This window comes from Embiotoca jacksoni, unplaced genomic scaffold (assembly GCF_022577435.1).
Source record: "Embiotoca jacksoni isolate LCO1_2020_lvr unplaced genomic scaffold, fEmbJac1.0.p SCAF_11, whole genome shotgun sequence".
NCBI lineage: Eukaryota > Metazoa > Chordata > Actinopteri > Embiotocidae > Embiotoca > Embiotoca jacksoni.
Window position 1 is genome coordinate 19,669,379 of NW_027185241.1, and position 14,553 is coordinate 19,683,931.

General features: G+C 40.4%; 1 protein-coding gene across 1 annotated transcript in view; it reads left to right on the plus strand.

Annotated features, from left to right (window-relative positions):
- The first annotated feature begins 9,181 nt into the window (after positions 1 to 9,181).
- gask1a (golgi associated kinase 1A) overlaps positions 9,182 to 14,553 on the plus strand; it is a 48,147-nt gene continuing 42,775 nt past the window's right edge. The window contains exon 1 of the mRNA XM_069143491.1: positions 9,182 to 9,429. Coding sequence (XP_068999592.1) covers positions 9,427 to 9,429 — 3 coding nt within the window. The 5' untranslated portion in view covers positions 9,182 to 9,426. The remainder of the gene's footprint in view (positions 9,430 to 14,553) is intronic.

Consider the following 14,553-nt stretch of genomic DNA (forward strand, 5'->3'; position numbering starts at 1 on the left):
CAGGACATGGTCAAACCCTACATCCCAGCCCACTCCCTCCGCTCTGCATCTACCAATCAGCTTGTTGCTCCCTCACTGCGAGCTAAACACTCTACAAAATCACGGCTGTTTGCTGTCCTGGCTCCTAAATGGTGGAATGAGCTCCCCAATGACATCAGGACAGCACAAACTCTGTACATCTTCCGCCGCAAACTAAAAACACACCTCTTCCGACTTTACCTTGAACAGTAGAACTTTAGTAGCACTTAAAATGGCACTTACTGATAGCACTTTGTAGTTTGGCTTTCTTGAAGAAATTGTATTTTCTTGATTCCTGTTGTTCTGGGTTTTGTACCCTCATGGTTGAAATGCACTTATTGTAAGTCGCTTTGGATAAAAGCGTCAGCTAAATGAAATGTAATGTAATGTAACTGACTGGACAAGATCTTATCCGGATTTGTACTACAGTCAGGTTAAGGGTGTATTAAACCCGTTTGATGCCTCATGATCAAATACAGTAGTGACAGACAGAATTACTGTGCCTCTTGTGGTTAGACAGAAAAGAGCAAGTCGATCCAGATCAAGGTGTTTTTGGGATAGACAGTTAAGAGTGGCACTTTTATTTGCAAAAATCTTGATGAGCTTCTTAAATACATCCCATTAAAACACCAGCAGAGAGGTGGCCGGCTGCTGGGTGCTCAGTCCATCGTGAAATTTGGAATGAAGAAGATCAGAAGCACACTGCCTTCAATGGAGAAAGAGCAACTGGAAACTCTTATCACCAGGTTGATAGGCCTTGGAGTCATAAACCTTGATGACTGCACCCTTTTAACACCAGTACACTGATGGGACTTTATCATCAATACAGTCCAGGCGGCTGATCAACGCCTTCGGCTCAGGTACGTTATGGGCTTCCGTCACACTCGCACACAAATGCACCTCTCTCTTCTGTTTCTTTTAAGTAAGTACTATTTAACTACTACTAAAAGCTTCTCCAGTTTTGCACATGGAGTATCATTCCTTCAATTTCTGTACAGTTGTGTAAATCCATGTAACCCCAGTGGCACAGTGTGCAAGTCACCTTCTCTGGGCATTCGAAGGTACACAGATCGAATCCCCCCAGGGATGAGTACATTTCATCAACCATGTTGCAATGTATGCATGTTGTAATTTTATGAGCTTTTTGTCAAGAATTGTACATTTTAGACTTTTCTTGGACCCCGGTCATTGCTCCTCAAAGCTATGTTCACAACTAAAAATGTCGAGCCATTTCACATTCCATTTTTGAAATAATTACAATAAATTACCCCTATGGCCGGCAGAGCTGATTTTTTTTCAGAACATCCTCTGCATTGTGACAAAACGTTGGCTCACTGCAACCTATAACTCCACAAATATTCATTCAAATACTTCCAAAATTGATGCAGACATTCTTTGGTTCTAGATATTGCATATTTTCAAAGGGGTCCTGTTTAGTAAAACAATGAGATGGCAGTGATATTCAATTTTGTGCTGGAAAGCACAACATTTTCTATTTCCCCAAACTTGACCCACATTCACTCACCCATTATCTATGGGCAATTTAGAATCAATGGCCTCAGCTCCAGTGAAGGCTCTAACCAAGCACAACCTAACCAATGCGGCTATATTTCTTCTTTTTGCGAATTGCTCCGGGGCAGAGCATTAGCGCCACAAACTCTCTCTGCAGCTCAGTAGATGTGATGTATCTTCCAGCGCGCACAGGATTGTGGGGTGCATACTGCAAAGTACAGCCAGATGCAGTAGGACATCCTGGTAGTTTTGGCATACTGCATTTCACATACTGTGTATTAGGACGTACTAAACTTGTTCTGACATACTAAGTATTATAGTAGCATGGGTGTTGGAATGCACAGACAGTGTATGGAACAAGTTTCAGCTTCTTTGTTTACCATCTGGAGTGAGCCGCACTGTGTTCAGGGTGGCCACCGGTGGCCAAATGTTAAATTGCAGCATCAACGGTGATTAAAAATGTCTCACAACTCATGAACATTTCAACAAGCCCTACAATCCTGTTAGTGGAACTGTAATTCTGTGTGGACCGTTGGGCTTCTTTTACTTGTGACATTTGTACATTGTTTTAACTTTAAGGCTTGTTTCAAACCGTGCAGTTTGAATATCCAGTGACAAATCACTTCCTGCCCTCTGCCATTCTGCATTAGTTCTGCAGAGTTTATCAACATTCCTCTTACACTGGTGCAGTGGTGCACCAAATGTATGTACACTTTAATGATCTCGTTCAGGCAAGTCACCCACCAGGCTTGAATCTAATGCATAGCCTAATCACTCCTCCCCTCTCTCCGTTGCCCCTCTGCCCTTGCCATTTGCCCTTCCACCTCCATTCTCCTCCTATCTCACCCTGTTCTCCGTCATTGCCCTCCTCACATCTCTGTTTACTCCTGTTGTTAGGTCTGTCCCCATGGTGACCAATCGGGGCCCTCACACCACTGCCTGGGCCTGTGAACATATCTGCGGAGAAAGAGTGGAAACGAAGAGGATTAAGAGAAAGAGAGCGAGGAAGCCCGAGAGAGAAAAAGAAAGAAAAACAGATCCAATCCAAAACACTCTCCAGACATGGCAGCGAAAAATACATCTGTCTGGGAAAGCACATCCAGCTCTGCAGCTTTAATTATCTTTAAAGACACACATGGGGGAAGTGAAAGATTCCAAAACGTAGGGGCGAGTAGAGAGAGGCCAGGGAGATTCATACTGCAGATTCCTATGACTTCCTCTCCACAGCAAACAAACAAGTGTAAACAGAGACACACAAAGTCCACAGAAAAGAAGAAAAGATTAACAGAGATGTATGGTGGGAGTGAGCGGGAGTAAGGGGATGCGAAACGGACATTGGCAGAGTTAAAAAAACGAAAAGTAGGGCTCTCATTTCAGGGTTGTCCTCCACCCGTTAAAGATGATAGAGGCATTAAACGAACCTGCTGTGCAGAGCAGCATCTGTTTGCCAGAGAGGCCTCCACCCCAGATCCGACCAACACTGAGATCATTGTTGTTCCACAGCAGTGGGGCTCCGCTGTGGTAGGTCCTCACTAGTGTTTTCCAAAAGTCATTTCTGCTCTGAGATAATACACCACGGAGTATGACGGTAGACGGGAGTAATTGATGTAGGTAATTAAAATGTCCAGTGGTCATAAGACGTCTTATGATGTCCCAGCAAATAGTTCATACTATACAGCAGTATGTCACCAGAGGCCCGTACCACGAAGTGGGATTTACACTGAGCGAAGTAACTTCAGGTTTAACTGGGTTGTCAGGACTACATCTGGTTCACTTACCGGGGATACATCGCCATGGTAACTTGTGCTTGTTATGCTCATGGTAACTTATGCTAATTGTTGAAGAAGCACCGTGATGTGCATAAAGCAGGAGGAAAGCCATAACCTCTATGAGAGGGTACTCCAAATGAAGTCGCTATTTCCTTGTGGATGGACTTGGATAGACCGCGTATCAAATTTTTTGTCAATCTCACCAAATTAACAATGGCAGCCCTAGAAATGTTTGTGAAAGTCTCCGGCAACAAAACAATGAGCTTGGTGAGGTGTCATTTGCGCTTCGAGAGGGGCAGAAGGTCAGTGTCCAAGAAGAAACATTAGGCTGATTTTCTTTGACTTTCACAGGATTGTGCACCGTGAAGGTCAGACTGTCAACACTCAGCTCAACTGTAATGTCTGTGTAATGTGGGAATTGTTCAGTTGTTGGGTTTCTCTGTATACTGTTGTAAAGTTCTGCTGTGAGAACTTTAATGTTAAGTGCCATGAAATAACCTGTGTTGTGATTTGGCTCTATATCAATAAAATTTAATTTAATCAAATTCAATTAGGATAGCAGTATATGTACCTCAGGATTGCACTGTAAGTGCAACACATATTACTTTCCACTCCTGGTTTTGTTAGGATGGATTCATCACTGCACAAAAAATATATGAAAGAAAGGTTGAGACATAAGAATAAATAAAATGGAGAGAAGTGACAAGTGAACAAAAAGAGAGTGCAGAAAAACTATAATCCTTGTCTGGGATTCCCCCTCATCTATCAAATATTTACACGTACTGGCTGAGCATACAAAGGAAGTTATCTGATAATGGTCCAAGTTTGCATTTGGAAAACAAGGCCCGATATGTTATCTTTGACTGACTCATGGTGTTTCAGCTTTACGGTGGGTATCTTTCAGCTTTACGGTGGGTGTCTTTCAGGGACACCAAGACTATACATCGAACCAGTGTTTCATTACATTTTCCCTCTAAGCTTTTTATCTTACAGAACATGTCGAGGAACACAGCAGTTTACGTGTTCACTCCTTCCTTTATTAAAACTACCAAATCTCTGGGTACAGCAGAAAATACATGAATGTGGTTTGAATGGTGAATTTGAATGCTTCCAAACTGCTGATAATGTACAGTAGTGTACAGTCAGAGGAATCTGTCCTGCGAACAAAGCTCTCACTGTGCCAGGGAAATATCTTCTCTATCTGCCCTTCTGTGGTTTGGAAATATTTTAAAGGCCTGTTCAGCCTAAAAGAATGAAGTAATGGGCACATATGCACTGAACATTATATGCGCACACACACACACACACACACACACACACACACACACACACACACACACACACACACACACACACACACACACACACTCAGTCACTTAACTGCACATGGACTTTTCTTCACATAAAATGCTGCTTCTGTTCTGTGCGCACACAGAGTGTCCTGTTCAACAGATCGTTTATTCAGCTTAAATGCCATGGAGCGTGAGCTGTAGGGGTCGCGTGGCTGGAGGGGTCAGGGTGAAAGGTCAGAGGTCAGCAGAGTCAGATGAAGTGTCTGATTGTACAGTGGGACTGCAGTGCTGAGAATTAGCGCAGAGTGAGTGGGCGACGAGGCAGCGGAGAGGCAGAAATGTCAGAGGTCAAATGAGCACCATTAGCCAAGCTTTGTGCTCTCACACTGTTCCCTACACACACTCTCCATGTCTCCTTCCATTTTCTGCTTCTTCTTATCACGCTCACTTTTCTCTCAGAGGATGTGTTGTGGTGCGCTCTAGCGGTGCATCTTTGTATGTGCAATACACAGTTTGCATGAGTTGTAAAAGCAGCAGATTCTATGCCAAATCAACCGTCAACATCCTCTTAGTTGATGCTATCTCCTAGTAGTTTGAACAATCCCTCTTTTATCTACACACTTACAGAGGCTTCCCATATGCAGCTGAATAATTCTGTTGATTTTTTTTAAGTCAGCTACATACACAGAGCTTCACTGTATTCTTGGGCTGGATATTGTCTGATGATGTCAAAAACACACCAACACCACCACCTAAAGGATACTGGATACTACACAAGTCACTGATGACCATTTTTCAGCATCTTGGGCTATTTGACTGTATGTGCTACATCACGATATTATAAATGCCTACAAGGTCATGTGTATTTTTACCATCCTACTTATTTTTCAACACACAGAATTTAGGTGTGATTGGTTCCTCCAAATCTTTAATCTAGAGACTCTGGCAACAAGTAAAAGTATTAACTGAGTGTAACTGAGAGACTCAAAGGGTTAAAGTGCCAAGCCTACTGAAGTTAGACTATTGAAAAGGCCCTGTGAGATGTCTAGACCAAACTGTTTATAAGCCAATAAACACTTTACAACTGCAGATAAAGAATAATATGAGTACACACAGGCAAACTAACTGTTTCTATGTGGGGAAAACTTGAAGTGGTACAAATATAGAGAAAACAAAAGAGTTAATGTGAAATGTTGTTTTTTCAAATTTGTAAGAACTTTCCAAGACATCATTTGAATTTGTTTTAATATCTTGAGGATGAGGCATTTGCTACTTTAATTGAATCCTGTATGCAAACTGATTTAGTTAAATATTATGATATAAAAACTAAAAGAGACTGAAAGACAGATTGTTTACTTCTGTGTGAACAGTGGCAAACTCATGAAACATAGACCTTATTAGGTCACCTAAAACACATCCTGAGGAATTATTTTCATTTTAATTCTCGCTGAATTAATTAACAGCTCACTCTCAGTGGACTTTATTATGTAAATGTGAAAATTGGGAAACAGTTCAAGAATGTCAGTGAGGAGGAAGTAAGATGAACCTCTTTATTAGCACTGTCATGGTACCATAATGCATCAGAGATCACAGAAGCATGTATGATAATTATTATTTACTATGGCAACCTGAGTTAAAAGGTGACTAATTCTTCTGAGAACCCAACTTCACTGAAACTCCCTCTGGTGGGAGTCGAGGAAGGAAAGACAAACAGACGCAATGTTGAACACAAGATGGCGTCCTAAACCTGCTACAAGATCAGAACATTATGAAGACCACATCAATGACGTGAGGTCATTTCTATGTCATGTAGGTTAATGAAATTCTCACTCAGTGGGAGAATGAACCACAATTAATATTATATAATTCTATAATCTGCCAATGGGAAGTATTGATTTATTTAATAAACACCTCCTTCACACTTCCAGTTGTTCACACCTGCAGGCCGCCCAGCGTGCATAACCACAGTTTGAACTGTTGGACTTTGAGCAGCTCAGTTGGGGGCTCAATGTCTTCTTCAATTTCACCGCACTGATAGTAAGAGGGAATTAGATTCATAACGCATGCATTTAAATAAATACCAAAAATGATTTTGCTAAAATATTTGTATGGGGAAGTTCTACTATACTCCTCTATGAAATAAGTAAATTAAATAAGTTATTATACATACAGTATAACGTATACTTTCAGTATGTAGACCAATGAGCCAAAAGCATCCACAGATGGAAGAAATAATGTTAAAACAAAAAGTGCGTGTTAAATTCTGGGGTGTATTAGATGGTTAGTGACCAGCTGATTCTCATGGTCTAAATGTTAGATTTGGGAGAAATGATAGAAATGTAAAGACCTTTGCAAAAGCCCAGTGTTTGTGGCCAGAGAACATGTTGGACCATCTCCAAATTACCAAGGCTAGTGGTGAGTACAGAAATATAAATAAGACAGATGCCGAAAAGTTGATTCATGCCGACTGGACTACTGTAATGCACTTCTTACTGGCCTCCAAAAGAAAACAACAGAGAGACTTCAGCTCATCCAAAACTCTGCAGCTCGAGTGTTAACCAGAACTAAGAGAAGAGAGCACATCAGTCCAGTTCTGGCTGCTCAGCACTGGCTGCCTGTACAACACAGGATTGACTTTAAGCTCCTCCTCCTCACATACAAAGCTCTGAATGGGCTCGGACCGAGTTACATCGCTAACTCTTTGGTTAACTATGATCCTTCAAGAACACTGAGCTCATCTGCTGCTGGTTTATTGGAGGTTCCCAGCAACAGCCGGAAGAAAATTGGGGATTCAGCTTTTGTCAGCGACGCTCCAAAACTGTGGAACAAACTGCATGTAGATATCAGGGAAGCTAGCTCAGTTAATACTTTTAAAAGAAAGCTCTAAACATATCTCTTTACAGTAGCCTTTAACTAGTTACTCTAGAAGTTCTCTTGCACTTGAACTACCGCGCCTTTAAAATGCACATTGCTTACTTTATCTCTATTTGTGTTTAATTTGATGCGTTTTATCTGTTCTCATGCATTTTATCTGTTCTTATGCATTTTATCTGTTCTTATGCGTTTTATCTGTTCTCATGCATTTTATCTGTTCTTATGCATTTTATCTGTTCTTATGCGTTTTATCTGTTCTTATGCATTTTATCTGTTCTTATGCGTTTTATCTGTTCTCATGCATTTTATCTGTTCTTATGCGTTTTATCTGTTCTCATGCATTTTATCTGTTCTTATGCATCTCATTAATTTTCTATATTTTTAAATGTTCCTTTATATGTGTTTTTATGTGAAACACTGCATGTAATTCTCTTGCTATAAAACACTTTGAGCAACATGTCTTGTATGAAAGGTGCTATACAAATAAAGTCTATTATTATTATTATTATTATCATTATTACCCTGCAGGCAGTCGCCAGAGGTGGGACAAACCAAGATCAGGTCACAGTGTTAGTTGCCCAAAACTCATTATGCACAAGGGAAACAAATCACAGAAAATTAAGTGTCTAAATGGCGAAGCTAATGATTGCCCACCATCAGTGGTGCCCACGATGGGCATGTGAGCATCATAACTGGACCCAAAAAGCAATGGAAGAAGGTCGTCTGGTCTGAAGTGATGACACCAGGATGTACCATGGGACACAGACTGATGGAGGGAGAGTGGTGCTTTGGGAAATCTACTACGAAGACACTGGATCGAGGTATATATGTGTACAACAATTTGACATTTGCCACCTACCGAAACATTGCTGCAGGCCAGGTACACCTCTTCATGGCAATGATGATCACCAGTGTGCTCTGCCACACTGCACACATTCTTCATAAAGGGTTTGGGGAACGTGACAAAGAGTTTAAGGTTCTGCGTTTGGCCTTCAAATTGCCCATATGTCAGTTTGAGCTGTCATTTGTGGGATGTTCTGCTGCCAAGGTCCTGGTGCTGGATAACAGTGCACTGCAGAGGTCACGCGAGTCTGCGCCTAAACAGGTCAGAGTTGTTTTGGAAACACTCGAAGACAAAACAGCAGACAGGAGTGGTCATACTTTTTTGGTTGATCAGTATATCATGGGGTGTTCACATCAACAAACATCAGTTATTCAGATCACTCCAAAGCATCTCTAAGACATTTTCCCTGCAAAGTATAATGTTTGTTTTCATAAGGGCAACACCTTAAAATCTGATTGTGGTTTAAGCTATATGCAGTTGGGAAAATATATTTGTTTTACTTTTTGCATTTGATTTCTACTCCCCAAAAATGTTTAAATCTGCTATTTGTCTGTTCATGCTGGGGTTATTTTTGGGGTGGGTTATTCCCTGTGCCAACGTGTACCTTGAGTTTTTTGCCAGCTGGAAGAAACGTTATTATGTGGCGGGGGGAAGAATCTTCTCAAATTTCACTCCAAGCAAACCCCGTTCCTCCTTAAAACAAAGTGGCTTTTACTTTGAAATCCTTTCCCCAGACACTCAGCAGAGCAGCGCGTTCCTCTGTGAAGGGGGGAGGGGGGAAGGGGGGCAGGGCTCGCGACCATAGCTCGCGACAGCCTTGCAGATCAATATTAAGTTTGCAGAGAAGAAAAATCTGTGCATGGTGAATTACCTGTGGCAGTTAACTGACTTTCCGAAGGCAGACAACGGTCTGTAGTTTGCCGTGGAAAGATTTTTTTTTTTTCAAACTGATAAGTTGCTGATTGAGTCGCGCGAGGCGGGTACAACAACTTCAGGACCACCGGCTGTCCGGTGTCCGCGTGAAGATCCAGATACCTGCAGTCGGCTGGATGTTTGGCCGATAAATGACTTCCTTGCCGAGGCTGGAAGGGAATGCTCTCGATCAGGGACGCACACCATGGTAAGACTCTCTTTGTCCTGCTGCAATTTCTCCTTCAGCCGTTCAGTGAGACAAAGTTTGGACCGAGCCAAGTGCTGAGTCGGCAGATCCTGGACCTGCAGAGCTCAGTAATGGCTCAGACGTAAAAGGTTATCAGCTGTTGTCACACACACTAAATGCTCATTCTAGGCTTCATTATGTCAGCGACATTGTTTTCATAGTGGTGTCCATATTTTTCATATTAAGGTGCATCAGAACTTGACCTACTTACAATGGTGGAAAGTTGCTGTACAAATGCTGTACTTTATTAAGCATTTAAATGTGTTGCTGTTTTGTATGTACTTCCATTCCACTATATTTCAGTGAAATATTGTGCTTTCTACTCCACCACATTTATGTCATGATGATTTGACACAATGGATAATATAACAATCTTTTAAAACAGAACATGTTGTTTAGATGAAAACCAGTGGTTTCCAACTTGTTTGACTTCGAACATCTCACATGATGCAGTGTGTAGTCTGGGTCACATTTCAGGTGTCGATGAATTCATAACCACCAAATAGTGATTTATCCTTATAAACTTTTCCCACAATTTCATCTGAAGAATTGTTCAAATGACCCAAAATTTCACCAGAAATCCAAGATTGGAGAAAAAGTCAAAACACTGAAAACAGATCTGTGGATCAGAAATGTTTTTTTTTTTTTCTTCTTTCTTCTCCCAGTAGTCATCTCATAACCTAGTTATTTAAATGGTATCCACAGGCATAAAACTGTATATACAGGATTTTCAACTCCAACAAAGTACACATTTATGCTTTCATATTAATAATCTAATGATGTCATATAACAATATATCAGTCAGAAGGATAATAATATTGATTAAAAAATCAGCAGGCTTCTCTGCTCGGAGACTGTGGGGGCGTGTCACCGCCTGAAGGCGCTGAAACCACGCCCAGTCGCAAGACAGTGCCTCCTCTCCAAGTACGTAAGACCCGGACAATGGACGCTACGTAGAGCAATTTAATAGGACTCGTTCAGCGCTCCGTGTTTGAGCCACCAGAACCAGAATCAAGTTCTGAGCAGGACGACCTGAAAACCAACGTCGTTCTTCTCAGTCTGCAACAGAATGGTAATATTTTTTTCTCTCATTTATTCAAGTTAGCAACAAAAGTACTGACTAGCATTAACTCGCTAAATCAAGTTAGGATATCAATAAACAGACTGTATTTTAACATTATTCCATGTAGTTTTAATCGTCTGCAGTTTGCAGTCATCTTCCACACTTCAATTTATATCATTGTTATCCAACCTTGTTTTATAGATTTTTTAATAAGTGAACCCTGTACCCTCTTTTTACTTCTGTTTTCTATTACCACGTTTAAAGGTGAAAGAACCCGCTATTATAATTATTATTTAAACTACCATCAAATTGAACACGTGCTGTTTCGTTAGTTTCATTCAACTACACCTACCTGCAGTCTTCTGAGTGTTTTATGTGTGAACTGCTGAATTTCTCTTTATATCGTACCAGCTGAGTAACAGAATGCTTTCAACCAACTACACACTAATACTAGTTGTTCATGATAAATATTTGATAAATGAAAAAGCTAACAGTGTCTTTAGTCACACGGTTAATGAAACTGTACATGTACAGGTGGACCGTGGGGAATGCAGGACGACAGCCGCAGAGGAAGAGAATATCTGCTGCAAAGAGATCATTGTTGTATGTAAAAAAAAAAAAAAAAACACAACTATATCTTCCACAATGATTATTTACAACCAGTAGAGTACTAGATCCCTCAAACTGAAACAACTTATTACATAACAGGTTGTGAATAGATGTGCACAGCTTACAGAAGTCCCACGATGCATCACTCTCTATCCAGGACTGGACCCAGTCTGCCACAAAGTTAGCATATTTCCAACGATATAATCCACAAACTTTCAATATGATCGTTATCGCCTTTTACTAACAATAATCCTGTGCATTCTTGTATTACAGCTGTGCTTAGTTGTTGTCAACGTAGCCACCACAGCAAATCTGACAAATAAATAACATATTTAGAATCACCAAAAAGGCTACAGACACTTCACTATTTATAAACACATTGACTGAGTAAATGATTGATATTATTGTAGCAAATGACGTTTTCTCATTGCGATGATATTATTGACAAAGATGCCGGCATGTTTTCTCACTATTTCTGTGTTCGGCTCATTTTTTTTTTTCTCATATTTTTTTTTACAATTCAGCCGTTTTATACCGATCATATCCATATCTGTCATTGATTAGTCAGACTGGCTGTGATGGCTGCGCTGACAACAACTAAGAACAGCTGTAATACATGGGATGCAACGGATTATTGTTAATAAAAGGCAATAACGATGATATTGAGAGTTTATGGATTATATTTTTGACAATATGCTAACTTTGAGGATGCTGTTGACTTTACAGATGGTCAACTGACAGTTGAAGCAGGTGCAGTGCACTTCATGCTGAGAGGAGAAACCCTGTTGTGCTGTGCTGTTTCTCTAAATATAAACTTATCTCGTGCACACAAATAAAAAAATAAAAAATCTGTTTCGTGGTTTAACTCCACAATTTTGTACAACATAGGTTTCAGTCTTTGCACATGCTTTCAGCAACTCATTTCTCACATACTGTATATAATGTCTTTAGAAGCAAATCTCTGAATTTACTTTACACGATGTTTAAGTAGGATTATTTCTGCATTTTCATGTTTATTTACAACAGAGTGTTTTTAGATTACTTTATTGCTATTTGTACTTAAGTTTAGGATTTAAATACTTCTTCCATCACTGTCTGGTTGTTATGACTACAGCTTTGACCATATGTAAGAAGCTTGTAGGCAAGAGGAGTCACAGGTATTTTCTCAGAAAAAATTGGTTTTATTACCCAAAAGAAAAAAGAAACAATTTACAAAAATGTGTGACTAAAGTTCAGGGCCCATAAAAGAGGTCAACAAAACAGAACTTAACTTACAAGTTAAACATGTTGACTGTACAAAAGTTAACTAAATATGTGCGCTACAAATAGAAACTAATGTACTGTAAAAACTGCCAAATAAATTGTAAGTAGGATGAATGAAACAAACCCATGTGTCATGTGATTTATTTAAATATGGAATGTGTTGTGACCAATCATAAATGAACTAGAATAACACAAATGAACAAATGTAAGCTCAACTACAGGTGTGACTGGGAGAGGGTTCACCAACTTAAGCTTCCTTGTGTGGCTGCGAGTGCGGCCATCACATCATATTACCTCCATATTTATTACCAAAGGTAGAAGAAGTTTCCAGATCCTATGCAACAATTTCAAAGAATTCCACTGCCAGTTAAAGTCATGGCGGATTTAACTTTCTGAGCAGCAACAGGGCAAACAATTTAATGTTGACCTGACAAAACATGGCACCGCCATCATTTCCCCAGATCCCTGGAAACCAACTAGTACCCTACTGATCAGTGTATCAATCAGTAGTTTTTTGGGGGGGGAAATAATCATCTATCAATCAATCTCTCCATTGAAAGTAAAGCAAATGCCCTCACCCTGAGACTCTTTGTAAAAGTAATACAATCAATAGAACTATATATATAAGTTTGTGAATCCCTGTCATCTGACATTTACATTCTGCCAAGTTTTTTAAAAAGAGAACAACTTTGAAAAGAGCTTGCTTGACACATCAGTACTGTGGTTTCCTATCATCCAACCGGTAATCATCCCTCTTTCAAGGAGTCCCTGTAGTTTCACATTTCAAATTGGTTCCATATGCAGAGCAGACAGTCTCCTGGGTTTCAACTGCCACATGGAGCAGAAGAGGAGGAACTCTTCTCTTCTCTTCTCTTCTCTTCTCTTCTCTTCTCCTTTTATTTTAATATCAGTTTATTTTCATCTGTTTTTGCCAGTAGTTAATGTAAATAATAGAACTGCACAGATGGAGGCTGTGGCTGTACATTTCATTCAGTGAAAGTGACAGATTAATTTGAATGTAGACGTTTCCAGAGTTACCTTTTGACTGTACAGTGCAAAACTTTTAGTAGCCAACAGTTCAACAGTCTGGTCCTCTGCAGATCTCAGGTCCTGCTACTGCTGTTCTGCAGTTTACGGGCCCCCATTGGAATTCATTGGCGGGCACATAAAACCCCTCCAGAGCCACAGTACAGTCAGCGGTTGTATGTTAAACATTGGGGACTACAGCTTATTGTGTTCTCAGCTGTGCTTTTCCTGCACGTCGGCTCCACGTCTGCGTCTGTGTGGGAGAGAGAAAGAAAATAAAAAAAGAGGGTAGACGGACTTTTAACAACTGCAGTGATTGAGCCTGAATCAGTCGTCCACACACATTCCCTTAGCTTTCAGAAATGACAGGAGTGTGCTTAGGAGGCGCCAATCGTCCTGTTTGTTTCTCTCATATACACAGTAAAGATATTTCTGAGTCAGTGTGCACGAGGACCCAGAGCTCTGCTTGCTATACCAAAGTCAGCTGTAATGTCCCATCTTGTGTTTTCTTTTTATATTCTAGAGACATATTATGTGCGATATAAGTAGCCAATGCTATAATTAATAATTTTGCCTGAGGTAACACTGGCATGCATATTCACCCACACATCCCATACACTCACACACACACACTCACACACACACACACACACACACACACACACACACACATACAGTACAGACACACATTTATGGAGCTTTTTTTTTTTTTTTCCCTGTTGCATTATGAATGACCCAGGAAATATGTGCTTCCGTCACCTTTAAATGTGGAGCATCGTGCCCAAATGGCTGAAGGGGAACCTCAAACAGATCAAACCCAAAGCCACAACCCCCTAGTTTTAGTGATTAATGGTTCAGAGTGTAGGATGTAGGAGGATCTCCTAACAGAAATGGAACACAATAGGTGTGAAACAATCAATCGGAAGAGAAAATCAGGCAAAAGGCCCAGAATTATTTCTTATCACCACATGCAGCTGAGGAGATTGGCTGTAGCTTCAAATTACATTTTAAGAGGTGCCGTGAAAGGCTTTGGTACAGTTCTCAACAATGTTTACCATCGGCAAACATTATATGTTGTCATTTATATGTAAATGTCATAACTGTATTTTCTCTCATGAGACATT